The sequence below is a fragment of the Chiloscyllium plagiosum genome, unplaced genomic scaffold (genome assembly GCF_037043375.1).
Source record: "Chiloscyllium plagiosum isolate Xiang-an unplaced genomic scaffold, Cpla_swu_hap1 HiC_scaffold_25, whole genome shotgun sequence".
Classification (NCBI taxonomy): Eukaryota; Metazoa; Chordata; class Chondrichthyes; order Orectolobiformes; family Hemiscylliidae; genus Chiloscyllium; species Chiloscyllium plagiosum.
This window is the reverse complement of record NW_028270163.1, coordinates 25,680,361-25,695,060: the sequence shown is the minus strand read 5'-3', so window position 1 is coordinate 25,695,060 and position 14,700 is coordinate 25,680,361. Positions and strand designations below refer to the sequence as shown.

At 42.8% G+C, this 14,700-nt stretch overlaps 1 protein-coding gene across 3 annotated transcripts in view; it reads left to right on the top strand.

The window, feature by feature from the left end:
* The window catches only part of pik3r5 (phosphoinositide-3-kinase, regulatory subunit 5), a 96,969-nt gene that overhangs the window by 52,764 nt on the left and 29,505 nt on the right, over positions 1–14,700 (top strand). For all 3 annotated transcript variants that reach the window (XM_088000527.1, XM_043714587.2, XM_043714588.2), the window contains 5 exons: positions 1,119–1,188; positions 4,542–4,716; positions 8,653–8,806; positions 13,183–13,260; positions 13,355–14,048. In XM_088000527.1, coding sequence (XP_087856653.1) covers positions 1,119–1,188; positions 4,542–4,716; positions 8,653–8,806; positions 13,183–13,260; positions 13,355–14,048 — 1,171 coding nt within the window. The remainder of the gene's footprint in view (positions 1–1,118; positions 1,189–4,541; positions 4,717–8,652; positions 8,807–13,182; positions 13,261–13,354; positions 14,049–14,700) is intronic.

The following is a 14,700-nucleotide window of genomic DNA, read 5'->3' as shown; positions in this document are numbered from 1 at the left end:
ATACCCTATAACTGACCTCCAATCCCCTACCCAACCCCTGACCTTCACTCCCTACCCCACCCCTGACCTCCACTCCCTACCCGACCCCTAACCTTCACTCCCTACCCCACCTCTGACCTTCACTCCCGACCCGACCCCTGACCTTCACTCCATACCCCACCCTGACCTTCACTCCCTAACCCACCCCTGACCTTCACTCCCTACCCGATCGCTGGCCTCCACTCCCTACCTGACCCCTGACCTCCACTCCCTACCCCACCCCTGATCTCCACTCCCTACTCCACCCCTGACCTTCACTTCCTACCCTATCGCTGACCTTCACTCCCTACCCCTCTCCTAGCCTTCATAGTCATCAGCAATCCCTACCACATCCCAGCCCCCACCTCTTTGTCTGACACCAACCTGCATAGTAAAAGCTATGGAACACCCACCTCACCCTGCTGCTGTTAAAATAGCAGCAAGAGCTGGAATGCAGCACTTAATTGTCAATTGGCCTCTTGAGATCTCCACCAGACCCAAGGTGTGGGTACCTCCACATGGGATGCAGGTTCAGAGTGAGGCAGGAAGGCACAAGGCAGTCTGTCTCTGCCATACCCCATGGGGGACTGGGGTACATTCTCATTTTCTGGAGTTCTCACTTTGATGCTGTTTCCACTAGTCTAATCATTGTACACGCTTAAAGGGGATATCCAGTTCAGTTAAATGATGCAAACCTGATTGTACAAACACAGATAACCTGTCATCATATCTGAAACAGGCAAAAAGTGGGCAAAGTAGCATTATTTCACATGTCTGGTTTAAGTTGAATCAAATCCAGAAAGATTGCTTTAAAATTCATGACTATTATAGCAATGTATTTGATTTGTTTAATTTGGACTATTTTATGTAGTTATAACTTACTATGAACAATGATATAAAGCCTTTAACTGTTCATCTATAAGTATGCAACAAGAATTGATCTGTCTGAATTTATACTGCAGAATTAATTACAGCATGTAAACTTTGAATTGTTATTATTACTAAAGAAATTTTAATTTCTAATTGATAACTTTTGCTGTTTGATGGATAAATTGACATAAAGAATGTAATTCATGCTAACAAGTTGTTTCACCTTGTAGGAATCTCATTCCAGAGGTTGGTGAGAGCAGAACAAGGGTTAACAACCAAAAACCTTCAAAACAAAACAATGTAAGGACCAGATAATTAGAGAAATGTTCACATTGTCTATGGATCTTTAACCATTTCACCCAAAGTGTAAACAGACCAATCATATCTCATTCTCAACCCTGTCAATTGAAAGTAGTTTGAAGAAGATGTTTGATTTGCTGATCGTAAAAATGAGTAAAGCCATCTGAACTTCTTGACACCTAAGCAAAGCTGTTGCAATAGTATTTCACCATGATGTAAATTTCAAAAATAATGCAAGAAACATCTAATGGTATTTCTTTACTCATCACTGTTCCTGTGTCTGAAGCTCACACCAGTTGTTGGCCGACGTGCTATCTCCTCGTTCTTGAGGATGGACCAGAGTTTCTAAACTACAATAGAACTGTTGAAACATGTAGACCATAATTGGGAAGGGCTAGACACAGGAAAGTCATCCAGCTGTAAAACCACCACCTAATACAAAAAGAATGATAATTGCTCTGAACCAGCATTGTGATGATCCCAAGCAATGTGTGTACAGCTAAAAAACAAAGGATTAATTAATGGTATTATAATGTCAAACAACGCACAGAGAGAGTTAATACAAAATAAAATCTGAAAGAACTGCAGTTACTGTAAAGCATGCCTGGAAGAAATGTGGCAGAGGGAGTGCTTGGTATGATACCATTGCCAGCATAGCTGGATAACATTTGCTTTTTTCCAGAAAAAGCTACTTTGCATGCAAATAAGTGTTCCCATTTTGCCAGTAATTCCACACACCAGAGCTCATCCATATACTAAATTATATGATATGACATCGTAAAATATCCTGCCAGTATCTACTTATTGATTCCATCTGTGTAAAAGTGTGCAAAAACAGTTCCCAAAGAATGCATGTTCATTATGACTAGATTTGATTGATAATTAATCACTTTCACCATTTGTAATGCATCTGTTTAGAAAGAACCTAAATTAATACAATAGGATGTCTCTCGAATGCACTTCACACGTATTAATTTAAAATGAATTTCAGTCTTTGTTCGTAGGTAGACGTAGGTGGATAAGCAATGTCATAAACAGAAATGAAATGAATGACTAGTTTACCTATTTTTTCAAGTTACAAGTGAGGACAATGAGAAACATCTAAAACAGTATCTAAACTACCAAAATAATTATGCAAACATTTTCATCAACAGTATATTAAAAGGACACCTATGTTATATAATGAACATTCATTTTGTTATTTTGTTTGGAAGTAAGACATTAATTTCCGTTAAATTGATAGCAGTGGGTCTGTCGTTCCTTGCATCCTGATACAGTTGGTCACATGCAGTTCACATCCAATAACTTCCCTCAGTGCTGAACCTGCTGAAATTTGCTTCACAAGTCTTCACTTTTGGACCGACCCCTTATAATCATTGCACAGAAGAAAAACACTCAGTAGAAACTACTTTCACATTCCAGCCATGGTTGTCTGTTTTCACCTGGCTGCTCATACACCCAGCTTTAATCACCCTCAGTGACATGGTTCACTTTTAAAGTGTTTCAGGACTGACCAAGGCCTCTATGCAGCCATTTAGCTTCAGTGGTGTCTCCAAAACCATCTGAGCTACATCTGTGCTGTAGTCTAAATAATAACATCCCTGAGCAGGTTGATAAGAAAATCAGGGCACTTTTATGGTGCAGAGCTAATACCCCTACCCCCTCAACCAGGAGGTGTGGGTTCAAGTCTCACCTGCTCCGGAGGTTTGTAATAGTAACCTTGAACAGTTGACTTAAAAATACTTTTTTCCTAAACAATGGCTCAAGTTGTCAGAGAGTATCTTCTGACTTGAAGGACAGCCTCATCTAATTTCTGACAAGACGACTGCTTGGTCTGTGACTGCGAGCACACTTAATAAAGAAATAAATGTGGCACTTGAAGAGGTGAATGGAAGTTCGAGGCCTTACAAAGCAGTAAGCTATTCTAAACATAGCTGTTCCAATTTCTCTGGGGTTTTCATGGGCAGACTGGTGAAAATCATACACTTTCAGGGTCCATACATTGTTTATCTCAATCCTGACACCTACTGGCAATAAACTGCATTTTTTTCTCGAAGTACTCAGTTGGTCTGGTAACAACTATGGCAAAGACAATGACTGCAGATGCTGGAAACCAGATTCTGGATTAGTGGTCCTGGAAGAGCACAGCAGTTCAGGCAGCATCCAAGGAGCAGCGAAATCGACGTTTATTCCTGATGAAAGGCTTTTGCCCGAAATGTCGATTTCGCTGCTCCTTGGATGCTGCCTGAACTGCTGTGCTCTTCCAGCACCACTAATCCAGAATCTGGTAACCACTATGACAACAGAAACCAAGGAATTTATAGCCTGAGGTAGATGGACATGGAATTTAACACTGTTGGCCTGCGTGTTGACTTCCCACTCCTTCCCAACTCTGAGCCATTTTCCTGAAAGCAGGTAGAGGGAGACTTACTGGGATTTTCCAGTCAGCCTCCAACTCCATGGGAGTCTCAGGAACAGTTTCACTGGCTCCTGGTGGCCATAAGGGGAAGGGGCAAACATCCCTTTGCAGCAACTCAGCCACCCAGTCCTCTCTTCTCTTACACACACACACAAACAGACACATGAGCACATATAGACAGACACTGAGACACAAACACACAGGCATAAAGATGCACAGGCACTCTTCACTCAATCTCTCTTGTGCTCTCTCTCTCTCTCAGAGGCTCCAAAGGCCATTTTTTTAAATCTGAGATTTATAAAGTTGAAGAGTGGATGTTTCCACTTTAGGATTCCCTTTCTCCCCCTTACGTGCAACACAATCCTGCTCATAGCTCCAAGCTGGACTGTCTGCAGTTGACTCTGACTTTAAGAGGCTGCCGGCCTGCCTTCCTTGGTTCGTCTTTCCACATCAGGCCTGTCCTCTGCTCTTTAAGTGGCCCAACTGGGGGAACTGACAGCGAATGGCTGATACCCAAACAGGGTTGGTTTCTGGCAATGGGCCCACTAGTAGCTGGGTTCATCTCAATAGCCAGGATACTGAAACCGTTGTTAAGTTGCTACTTTAGGGCCTCACTCAGCAATGGGTTGGGAAAGCCTTCCTGTTCTGGTCTTAATCCAGGCAGAAGGCAGTGTACTCCTCCACCCTGCCTTCAAAGTCACCACCTTCTGGAGCAGAGGTTTTGTGAAAAGACGGACTGTTGGCCCACATTGGGACCTAGTCTATATGAGATCCAGTTTGTCGATTACCCCTTCCTTGAGAAAACAGGTCATGGAATCAAATGTTTTGCCAGAATAAAGGAAGTCTGGCTGAATTTATTCCTCAAAGGCTTGACTGTATCAGTGTTTGAGTTTGTACCTATGAGTTTACACTTCTTATTTTTCTCACTCTTCAGAACGGTACTCCTACTGAATCCAGCCGAAGTATCCAGTGAGTTTCTGTCAGTGGCTGAGAAAATCAGCAACAACAAACAGTCTCTGGGAACCTCTTACATCACCCTGGTTAAGCACATGTACCAGGCCGTTTTTGGTGCCAAGTATAGTTTGAATGACATTCAAAATGCACTTGAGGTAAGGAAGCTCCAAGTTGATATTAATGAGCATGCTCTGATTCACAGTTGAAGCTCATGGAATTAAAGGGACAGTGTCCAAATAGATATGAAGCTGGCTGAGTGACAGGAAACCAAGAGTGGTGCCAGGCTGTTTACTGTTTGGGTACCTACAGATCCAGACTTGGACCACTGTTTGATCTCTGTAACTGACACAGAGTTGGATTCGCAGAGCACAATTTCAGAATTTGAAGATGGGGCAAAACTTGAAAGGAGGAGCATTTTAACATTACAAAGACTGGTGGAATAGGTAGACAGGTAGCAGACAAAATTTAATGCAGGGAAGTGTGAAGGAATACATTTTTGCTGGAAGAATAAGGTGAAGCAATATAAGTTGAAGGATAGCATTTAATGCTCTCCCCTGAGGTAGTGGGTGAGGGCACAGAGGGTGAGTTTAATTGTGTGGGAGGGTGCTGGGGGAAGACCTCACCACTTTCCTGACTTTGCCCTGGTTAAATCTGGGCAGGAAGGATGTGGATAGCATTCCCACCCATTGCTGATTGAGGCTTACTTTAGGGGCTTATCCTTCTGCCCTGGCCTGTTAGCTAATTGGGTCGCCAGATTTCCTCGTTGTCAGGCCCTCAGTGCCAAATCAAGGGAGCTTGAGTCAGGAAGTTGGGGAAGGGCCCCACTGAAAACCATCAGCCTACCCCCACCTCTGACTCTCTCCTGCCTCCTTTCACAACCTCCAGCTCATAATTGGGGAGAAAGTGAGGACTGCAGATGCTGGAGATCAGAGCTGAAAAAGTGTTGCTGGAAAAGCACAGCAGGTCAGGCAGCATCCAAGGAACAGGAGAATCGACGTTTTGGGCATGAGACCTTCTTCAGGCTCATGCCCGAAACGTCGATTCTCCTGTTCCTTGGATGCTGCCTGACCTGCTGTACTTTTCCAGCAACACATTTTCAGCTCCAGCTCATAATTCCCAACATGCTATTGCACATGTGGCCTGGAACCTTCACTGATCCCTGGCCTCTATTGGGTGCAATACCAACAGCCAACACCAATCCTCCTAGTGGCGCTGTCTGCAATGACTATATTCTGGCTTCTAACTGGCCAGCAGGGGGTAGGATTCCCAATCTCAAGAGTCTAAATTGTGGGGAGGCTCAACACTGATCCATTAAATGCCTGACTGGCACTTAATATGGTGGGACCTTCTGCATAGGAGATAATACATGGTTCTCAGTCACTTGGATTAATTCTAAAGGAATTGCAGGAACAAATCATATACCGTAAAAAGGTAAAGTTGCAAAAGTCTAACCACACCGTAGGCTGCTGTTTCATTAGGGAAAGAAACATACAAGTAGTGGTGGTGGTTCAACCTGAGTGTCACCGTGCCTCGGGTGAGGGGAGAGATTGAATAGGAGAGTTTTTCGTGGTAACCTCAGTTAGTGCAGGAATTGAATCCATACTGTATACATCACAAATGAGCCATTCAGCCAAATGAGCTGCCTATGATTAATAAGTCACATGGAATCCTACTGTGGAAGGTAAGTTGAGAATGTTACGGTAAAAAACCATAAAACACTGGTTCAGCCTCTCCAGGTGTACAGTGTTCAATTCTCGGGACCATGATTGTTGTGTATGCTTTCGAGATGGTGCAGAGTGGATTGTTCGTGATCACAGTAACCTAATATAGACAGTCAGCAATTTATAGCAGTTTTTTGATAGTCTATTGAGAAATAGCAATCTAGATATAGTACTTTATTACACAAAGAAAGGAAATACACACCTTGTGACAGATAAGATTCTTCATTGATCCTGAATCTGTTCTAAAATGGAGGAGTAGAGACAGCCCACTCCCATATCCCTAAGGTCTTGCAGTTTTTTGTGGTAGTCTTTGTCAGTCACAGTACCAACAGCTTTGTGCTTCTGTCAGGCTGATGTAGGGGAACTGCTGATTTTCCTTCAGGACGATGGTGGTTCCCCTCCCTGGATCTCCTTGCTCCATCCTTCCTGTCCTTATTTTGGGGGCTGACCATCTTTGGCCTTGACAGACTCCTCATGGCACAGGTGACTGTTGTCCCTTTGCCCACCTTCATTTGAAGATTAGTTTTCATTCCTTCTAAGAACAGAACCTTCTTATTTTTCATCACACCACATAGAGTAGGGTGGAATCTGATAAATCTTTGTTTTGAATCATAACCACATTAATTCTTAGAAACCTGTCCTCTGGTTTCATATACTCGTGATCTGTTAATACATGCAGAAGCCTAGTTACTAATTGGACACTGTTACTTGCGGTCTCATTGCTGTACAGAAAATAGCAAATATGAAATGTGAAGTGAACGAAGGTTTAAGGAGGACTCCAGTTTCCCTCCGAGTCCGTAAGAATAGTTCTGGAGATGACAGACTCCAGTAACAGGGAGTTTCTTTCTATGGTAGGATTCCATGTGCATTATTAACCATATATACCTCAGTTGGCTGGATGGCTGGTTTGCAATGCAGACTGAAAGCGGATTTGGTTGAGGTGCTCAAAATCATGAGGGGTCTCAACAGAGTACACGGAGAAACTGTTTCGCAAGTAAAAGTTATAACCAATGGCACTATCAGACTTTATTCAGGTTTGAATCCTTGTCAAGTGCTGGGTTAGAAGTCCTCAGTCACTAAAATGTGGCAATAAGGATTTGGCAGTTGGTTTCACTCACCCCAGGACTAAGGCAGGAAAGCCAGAATTCCCTATCCCAATCCAAATTTGGAAGTTTGAAATTTGACGGAGGATCAAGAATCAAGAGACAGTAATTGTTCATGAATGGCAAAATAATCAAAGATGTCATGAGGAAAAGGTTTGTTTTTAAGGCAGTGAATAGTTAGGTTCCAGAACACACTGTCTGGGAATTGCATAATTTTCTGAAAAGAAACAAAATGCAGGGCTGCAAGGAAAGAGTGAGGGAATGTTTGGTTTAGCCAATTTAGTTTGAATATTGAGAGCCAGCACTGGCACATCAGGCTGGATGGTCTTCTGATGTCCTGTAGCCATTCTGTGATTCCTTGATGATAAAACTATGGTGCTTTTTTAAAAGACATCAACCCTTGATGTTTTGTCTCATGTTTTATTCAACAAATAATTTAATCACAACTCCTCAATTAACAGACCATTGAGTCAGTTTAACATTTGCCGCACTTCATGTTAATACCATAAATACCAACAATCACACCAAGAACAGAACTCGTTCATTTGTGTTAGCCACAATTCCAGGGCACTGTTTCTTGTCTTGATGTGAGTGAGTCTCTGGCTGTTTATAGGTCACAAACGCACAGACTTTGCAGCAAGTCTGACAGAAAATCTGTAAATTTTGAAGGAAAGAAATAAGACATATTTATATAGCACCTTCCATTTCCTCAAGGCCAATCGTTCTTCTTACCAGTGTATTCTTTATACATATTGTGACCAATCAGGCAACCAATCGACACAAGTTAGGAGAAATGTTAGCTTGCTCACTTTCCATGGGTGCTGCCCTACCCGCTGTGATCTCCAGCATTTGTTGTTTTCAGTACAGATTCCAGCATCTGCAGTAATTTGTTCCAGGCAAAAGTGAGGACTGCAGATGCTGGAAACCAGGATTCCTGATGAAGGGCTTTTGCCCGAAACATTTTCCTGCTCTTCGGATGCTGCCTGGCCTGCTGTGCTCTTCCAGCACCACTCTGATCTAAACAGTAACCTGTTTCAGTCAAGGGCAGTATAATAGATGACCAGGTAATCTGTTTCACTGTTGCCAACTGAAGGATAAACTGTGGCCAACACTTTGAGAGTAATATCCTGCTTCTTTTTCGACGGTGTCAGAGCAAAATTCTCAGATGAATTTTGTCCTGACATTAAATGATATTAAATTCTACTGCTGCTTAAAATGACAAATACTGGTTAGAGGTCTACAATAAACTTGTTCTGCTTTTTATTAGACCAAAGCTGCAGATGAACTTTTGGATATTTTCTCAAATTGTTCTGATGTTATGGAAATTGCAGCAACTATGGAAGATCCTGCTAAAGCCAAGGAATATTTAGTGAACAAGTTAGAGGAGATAAAGGAGAGATTTGGAGAGCTCCCAAAAACAGGTATGATTTGTTTGTTGTTTGTTTGCATGGAATATTGATGCTCCAAACCTTCTGCAGAACAGAAGGAATGCAGTATGGCAACGCCCTGAATATAAAACCTCGGCTGCAATGACCCAATTGGTTCACTCCTCCCAGGACTGAGAAGGGAAAGCCAGAATTCCGAATTCCAATTCAAACTTGTACTTTGAAATTTGGAAAGTGCTCGTTGTACAATAGTATGGCCAGAAACAAGGTCAGGGATTGCTGGAGAAACTTCGCAACTGTGGCAGCATCTGTTCGGAGATAAAGCAAAGTTTAATGTTTCAAGTCTGTTGAGCTTTCTTCAGAAGTACTTCTTCTGAAGGACCACTGGGCTTGAAAGGTTACCTCAGCTTTCTCTCTCCCCAGATGGTGCCCCACCTACTGAGTTACTTCAGCAATTTCTGTTTTTGTTTTAGATTTCAGCAACCACAGTTTTATGTTTTATTTTAGAGGATATAGCCAGGTTTGGTTGTAATGCCGCCCCCCCCTCCCCCCCTCAGTTGAACAGCTTGCTAACATCCAACTGCCTCGATTCAGACCTTGCGGATTGCTACTTGGGAGGTCAGCTTGGCTGAGGTGGGAACAGCAAGGACTTATTGATTTCAGGAGAGAAGGGTTTGGAGCAGCACTCTTGCTTAGAAAGTGGAACAGACATTCACTGTAGCTTCAGGGGTCGTGCAAATGCATTGTGATTATTTTTTGAGTTGAAGATTGAATATTAAACGACATCACCAGGTTGTAACGCACATGTTTAGATGTTGTCCACTGTGCTGGTTACCAGCTGTGTTACTGTGTTAAGACTGTCTTTGTTCACCATATGATAGTATTCTCTAAGCTGAAGTTTTGATTTCACTGTAGTCATACAGTAATGTTGTTGATATACATAGTGAAGCTATTTCTGACTCTCTGCATTGAGACCACATTGATTTGTTTGAACAGCTGAGAATGCCATTTGCAACACACTCAGCTCCTCACATTTTGTGTGGATTTGATGTGCTAAGCATTCCTGCATTCAGCAATAACAAGTCAGAGTAAGGCCTGTGTGAAGTTATTTAATAATTATTTGAAATTCCCAGTTGTGTGCAAACAAATTAGGACTTAGAAATAGATTGTTGATCATTAGTAATTGACTGTTCAAAATGGCAATTAAAAGGTTTTTAATTCAATTTAGTGGAACAGGTAATTAATTTATTTTAACTCTCTGGAACAGGGTCAATGCTCCAGCCCTTGATATTACCCCGAGCAGCCACAAAAGGGTGCTGGTGTACTATGTCCTTGACTTGCTCACTAATTAGGCAGCTGGGAAACAGACTAGGTTCTCTCTCGGGTTCAAAACCAGTTTTAGTAGAGTTCAGAATCAGAAAGTGCCAGGAACTGGTTGTAATTCCAATGTGAACTGGGTATATCAGAGTGACCGTTGAGTACCATACACAGTTCACTTCTTGGTCTGCATCAGTTTTGGCCAGCACCCTCAGTCCTCAGATATTCCTGGGAATGACCAGGAAATGGGAGCTGGGGGTAAAGGCAGCTGCATTTGTACTATTTGGACAGCAGCTCCTGTTCCATGTCTGTTTCCACACAAAAATAAACTAAATATCACAAAGGTTTGAGGCCCTGGTTTTGGAATGACGTGGATGAAGGAACCGAGGGCATTGTTGCTACATTGGCAGACGACACAAAGATAGGGAGCAGGGCAGGTTGTGCTGAGGAAGCAGGGAGGCTGCAGAAGGACACACAGGCTAGGAGAGTGGATGAAGAAGTGACAGATGGAATGCAAGGTGGGAAAGTGTGAGGTTCTGCACTTTAGTAGAAAGAATAGAAGCATAGACTATTTTCTAAATGGAGGAAGGCTTCGGAAATCTGAAGCATAAGGGGATTTAGGAATGCAAGTTCAGGGTTTTCTTAAGGTTAACATGCAGATTCAGTTGGCAGTTAGGAAGGCAAATGCAATGTTAGCATTCACTTCGAGGTGGCTGGAATACAAGGGCAGGGATATACTGCTGAGGCTATTTAAGACTTCAGTATTTGGAATATCAAGAGCAGTTTTGGGCCCTGGGTCTAAGGAAGGATGTGCTGGCACTGGTGGGGAGCAAAGGAGATTTACAAGAATGATTCTGGGATGAAGGGCTTGTCATTAGAGGAGGGTGGATGAGGACCCTGGGTTGTACTCTGGAGTTTAAAAGGATGGGAAGATGTTCATGTCTGACTGAAACTTACAAAATATTGAGAGGCCTGGATAGAGTGGATGTGGAGAAGATGTTTCCATTAATAGAAGAGAGTAGGACCTGAGGGCACTGCCTCAGAATGAGAAGATGACCCTTTAGAACGAAGGTGAGGAGGAATTGTTTCAGCCAGAAAGTGATGAATCGATGGAATGCATTGCTGCAGAAGGCTGTGGAGACCAAGTTATTGAGTCTTAAAGCTCCACCTTATGGACTTAGAACAACAGATTTTCATCTCTTTGACCACTCTGACCGATTATAAAGTAATAACTTCCTTGCAGACAGAGATAGATAGGTTCTTGGTTGGTAAATGGATCAAGGGTTACGGAGAGGAAGTAGGAGAATAGAATTGAGAAACATATGAGCCATGGTCAAATGGTGGAGCAGACCCAATAGGCTGAATGGCCAAATTCTGCTCCTAGCTCCTTTTCATGACTTTGAAGTACTGGATGAATCTTGCACAGTGTATGTTCCAACAACCTAACTGAATAATAGGGGGGGGGGGGGGGGGGGGTGGGCAGAGTTGGAAATAGGTGCAGGAACCTCATTTCTATACAAAAATGAGGCATTTGCCTATCCTTGGAACTCAGTGAAGGTCAGTACTCATACAGATCACAAATCCCAACTGAACTGGTTATGGGGTCCATGTTAGTGAGTGCAACAAAGTTGAATTTTGCCTCCAGTGAAAGACAGTCACAACATGAGATTCTTATGGCGCTGTCATCCACTGGGCCATAAATCTGTAGTAGGGGAGGCAATCTTCTTCCAGCAGAATTGAAGGGGAGCTGGATTCCCCTCTTGGCGAGGACAAGCTGATTACAGAGTTAGCCAGCCTTGGTTCCGGGAGGCCTGGCCAATCAGAAGCTGCTGATCCTGTGGGATCAAAAGTCCAGATGTCTTTTGAGAACAGCTACATCCCTATAAGACAGTGGGATCTCTGGGATTTAAGGCTGGACCTGCTGCCACTAACCCTCTCCCACCCATGTCGGCATCCCGATCAGCTGGTACACCACATGACTGAGCATCCCGATCAGCTAGTATACCAAGTGGCTGAACATAGAACCCAGTGGCCCATAGGTTAGTGATGCCACCCTCTTCCACACCCATCTGCTTCCAGGTGCTCCTTCATCTCCTGACTCCAGGAGGTGCCAGGGAGGCAGAGGGCCAGTGAACTGTCCCAGGATGGATCATCACAGGATGCACTGCTGCTCCAGTTCCCCTCTGCTATTGACCTCAGTTCCCCAGCCGTATAAAATGTGCAAGGTTTGTAAATGCACTGCTATCAGGAGCTATGATCCACAGTTAATCCTCCACCAACTGACTTGCTCGTCTTCATGTTGCTGTTGAGATTTCACTTCTCACAGAATTCCCGCACAGTGAAGTGCCACCATCACCTTCTGCCCCTTCCCAGGAGGGAGCTTGGCTGGATTCTGCCATCCGATTCTCACCATCTTCACTATTGTCTATCCTTAAGTTAACTTTGGACTGAATTTGAACCATCTAAATCATTTCAGCAAGATTAACTTTAAAGGAAGTTATTACTTCATAATCGGTAAGAGTTGCCAAAGAGATGAAAATCTGTTGTTCTCAGTCCACAAGGTGGAGCTTTAAGTTCCAGTCTTGAGGAGAAAATCCGTGGATGTATTTGATTTGACATTGGGCTGAATGTTTTATCACCATCAAGACCTCTTCTCAGTGAGTGACTGATAGGAAGCTTAAACCTGGCCATCTTCAATGAATTCTGCTTTTCGACAGCCCTTCCTAATATCTGCATTCATAGCTCAGAGGCAATTTCTGTCTGATATTTGCCCGCGAATCATCTAAAACATTTTTCTCAATCAATGGCCCTTATAATGTTGCTGCTGTTGTTTTGCTTTTAATACATTTTGAATACACAGTGTACCCGCAAGCTTTCAAGTGTGTCAGCTGCTGTATGTTGGGCCCCATCAGTGGCTGGGGTTTCACAAAGTTCCACTTGATGGTTCCATTTTACTTCCACTGTCATTGTGGGAAAAGAAGCATTTCGAAAGTGTGTTGTTTTTGGAACCTGAATTACTTTACAGCTTAGCGTTTAATTGTCACTTTTAATGATGTGAAATAAAATGACCATTGCCTTCTTGTAATCTTGAATAGGCCAGAATGCTAAACTGCAAACAATTCCATTGCCAGTTGCCAGTTGCTATAGCTACCACTGGGACAAGGATAATTTTGGTAAGCAAACAGCAAAGAGATGGTCTTGAATCAGAAACATCAATAAGTGCGTCAGTGTGTCTGCCTCTGACTGGATGTTGTTACTTTATTTTAGATGTTTTACGTGATGTTCTTCTGAAAGAATGCGAGATTCCTGACATGGCATTACTTCCCTTGACTGACAATAATAACGATGAAGAGGAGTTTGAGAAGGAAGGGGAGGAGGATGCAATTGAAAATGAGCGAGATTCCGTGATATCTACAATATCTGTGACATCTAGAGATTACATGAAATCATTTGTCTCCAATCTCTCAGACTGTATGGACAGTGGTTATATAGAAGATGGGGATGAAAGTTCACCTGAGACAACAAGTGTGTCTGACCAGAAAGAGGAAAAGCACAGTAGAGTGGGAAAGAAACTAACAGAAAAAATATCTAACTTCTTCAGAGCCAGGAACAGCCTTACAAACAAAGCAGATCCGAGATACTGTTTAAACAAGTCCTCCACAAACCTGAGTAAAAGCAGCTACATCTTATCATCGAGTAGTTTACCACTTCGCCGGGCAGAAAGCTTGGGCTGCACCGAGATCAAATATAAACTTCCGACGAAGTCCAGGCGCTCCAACTCCCTGCCGCAGCATGCAACCTTTAATCATTGTTTTGAACGACATTTACAACAAAGCACGTGCTTCAAAAGGAGACCATACCTCAGCTTCGAGGATGAGTGTAAAGCCATGACACTGCGAATTGTTATTTTTGGTACTGACAAAGTTCTTGGAAAAGTCGCAAGAGCCTACAGCCGTCTCAGGTAAGAGGTCTTCACAGAATCCAGTCTGGTCAATAGTTGAAAGACAATTCAGTGAAGCCAACACCCTAGTCAGAGTTAGAACTAAACATGTCATGGTCAGTTTGGTTCTTAGACTCTGGGCTTCTGAGAAATCCGTAACAAAATATCCCAATTGGTTCGGAAGTACTAAATATTCTTACTTTTCAATGAGGTACGTACAGCAGCCAGCAATCCAGAGTTTGTCAATTACTATTTGGTACATTACATCCCCTCAGCATTGCATTGGACACCATTTTAGTTGCCATAATACAACAAGGAAGAAAGTGCAGAAAAAGGCACAAACATTATTTAAAAATGCAGCGGGCTACCAATCAGTGCAGACGTCTGAATTAGGAGGAGAGTAGACCATTCGGCCCTTTGAGGCTTCTCTGCCGTTCAATAGTTTGTTCAATGAAAAAATGGATTCAATAATGATTTGTTTGTGTTTTGAATTCCATATTCCCCTCTACCCCAGAAAGCTTTTGATAAAGTTCATTACATCCCACTCCATAAGCTTTAATTTGTCATGTAATGTGATAGATCAATGTTTACCTAATGGCCAGAAAACAAAGAGTAGGAATAATTGGATCATTCTTGTATTAGCAAGTTGTGACTACTGGGGCATTGCAAGGAT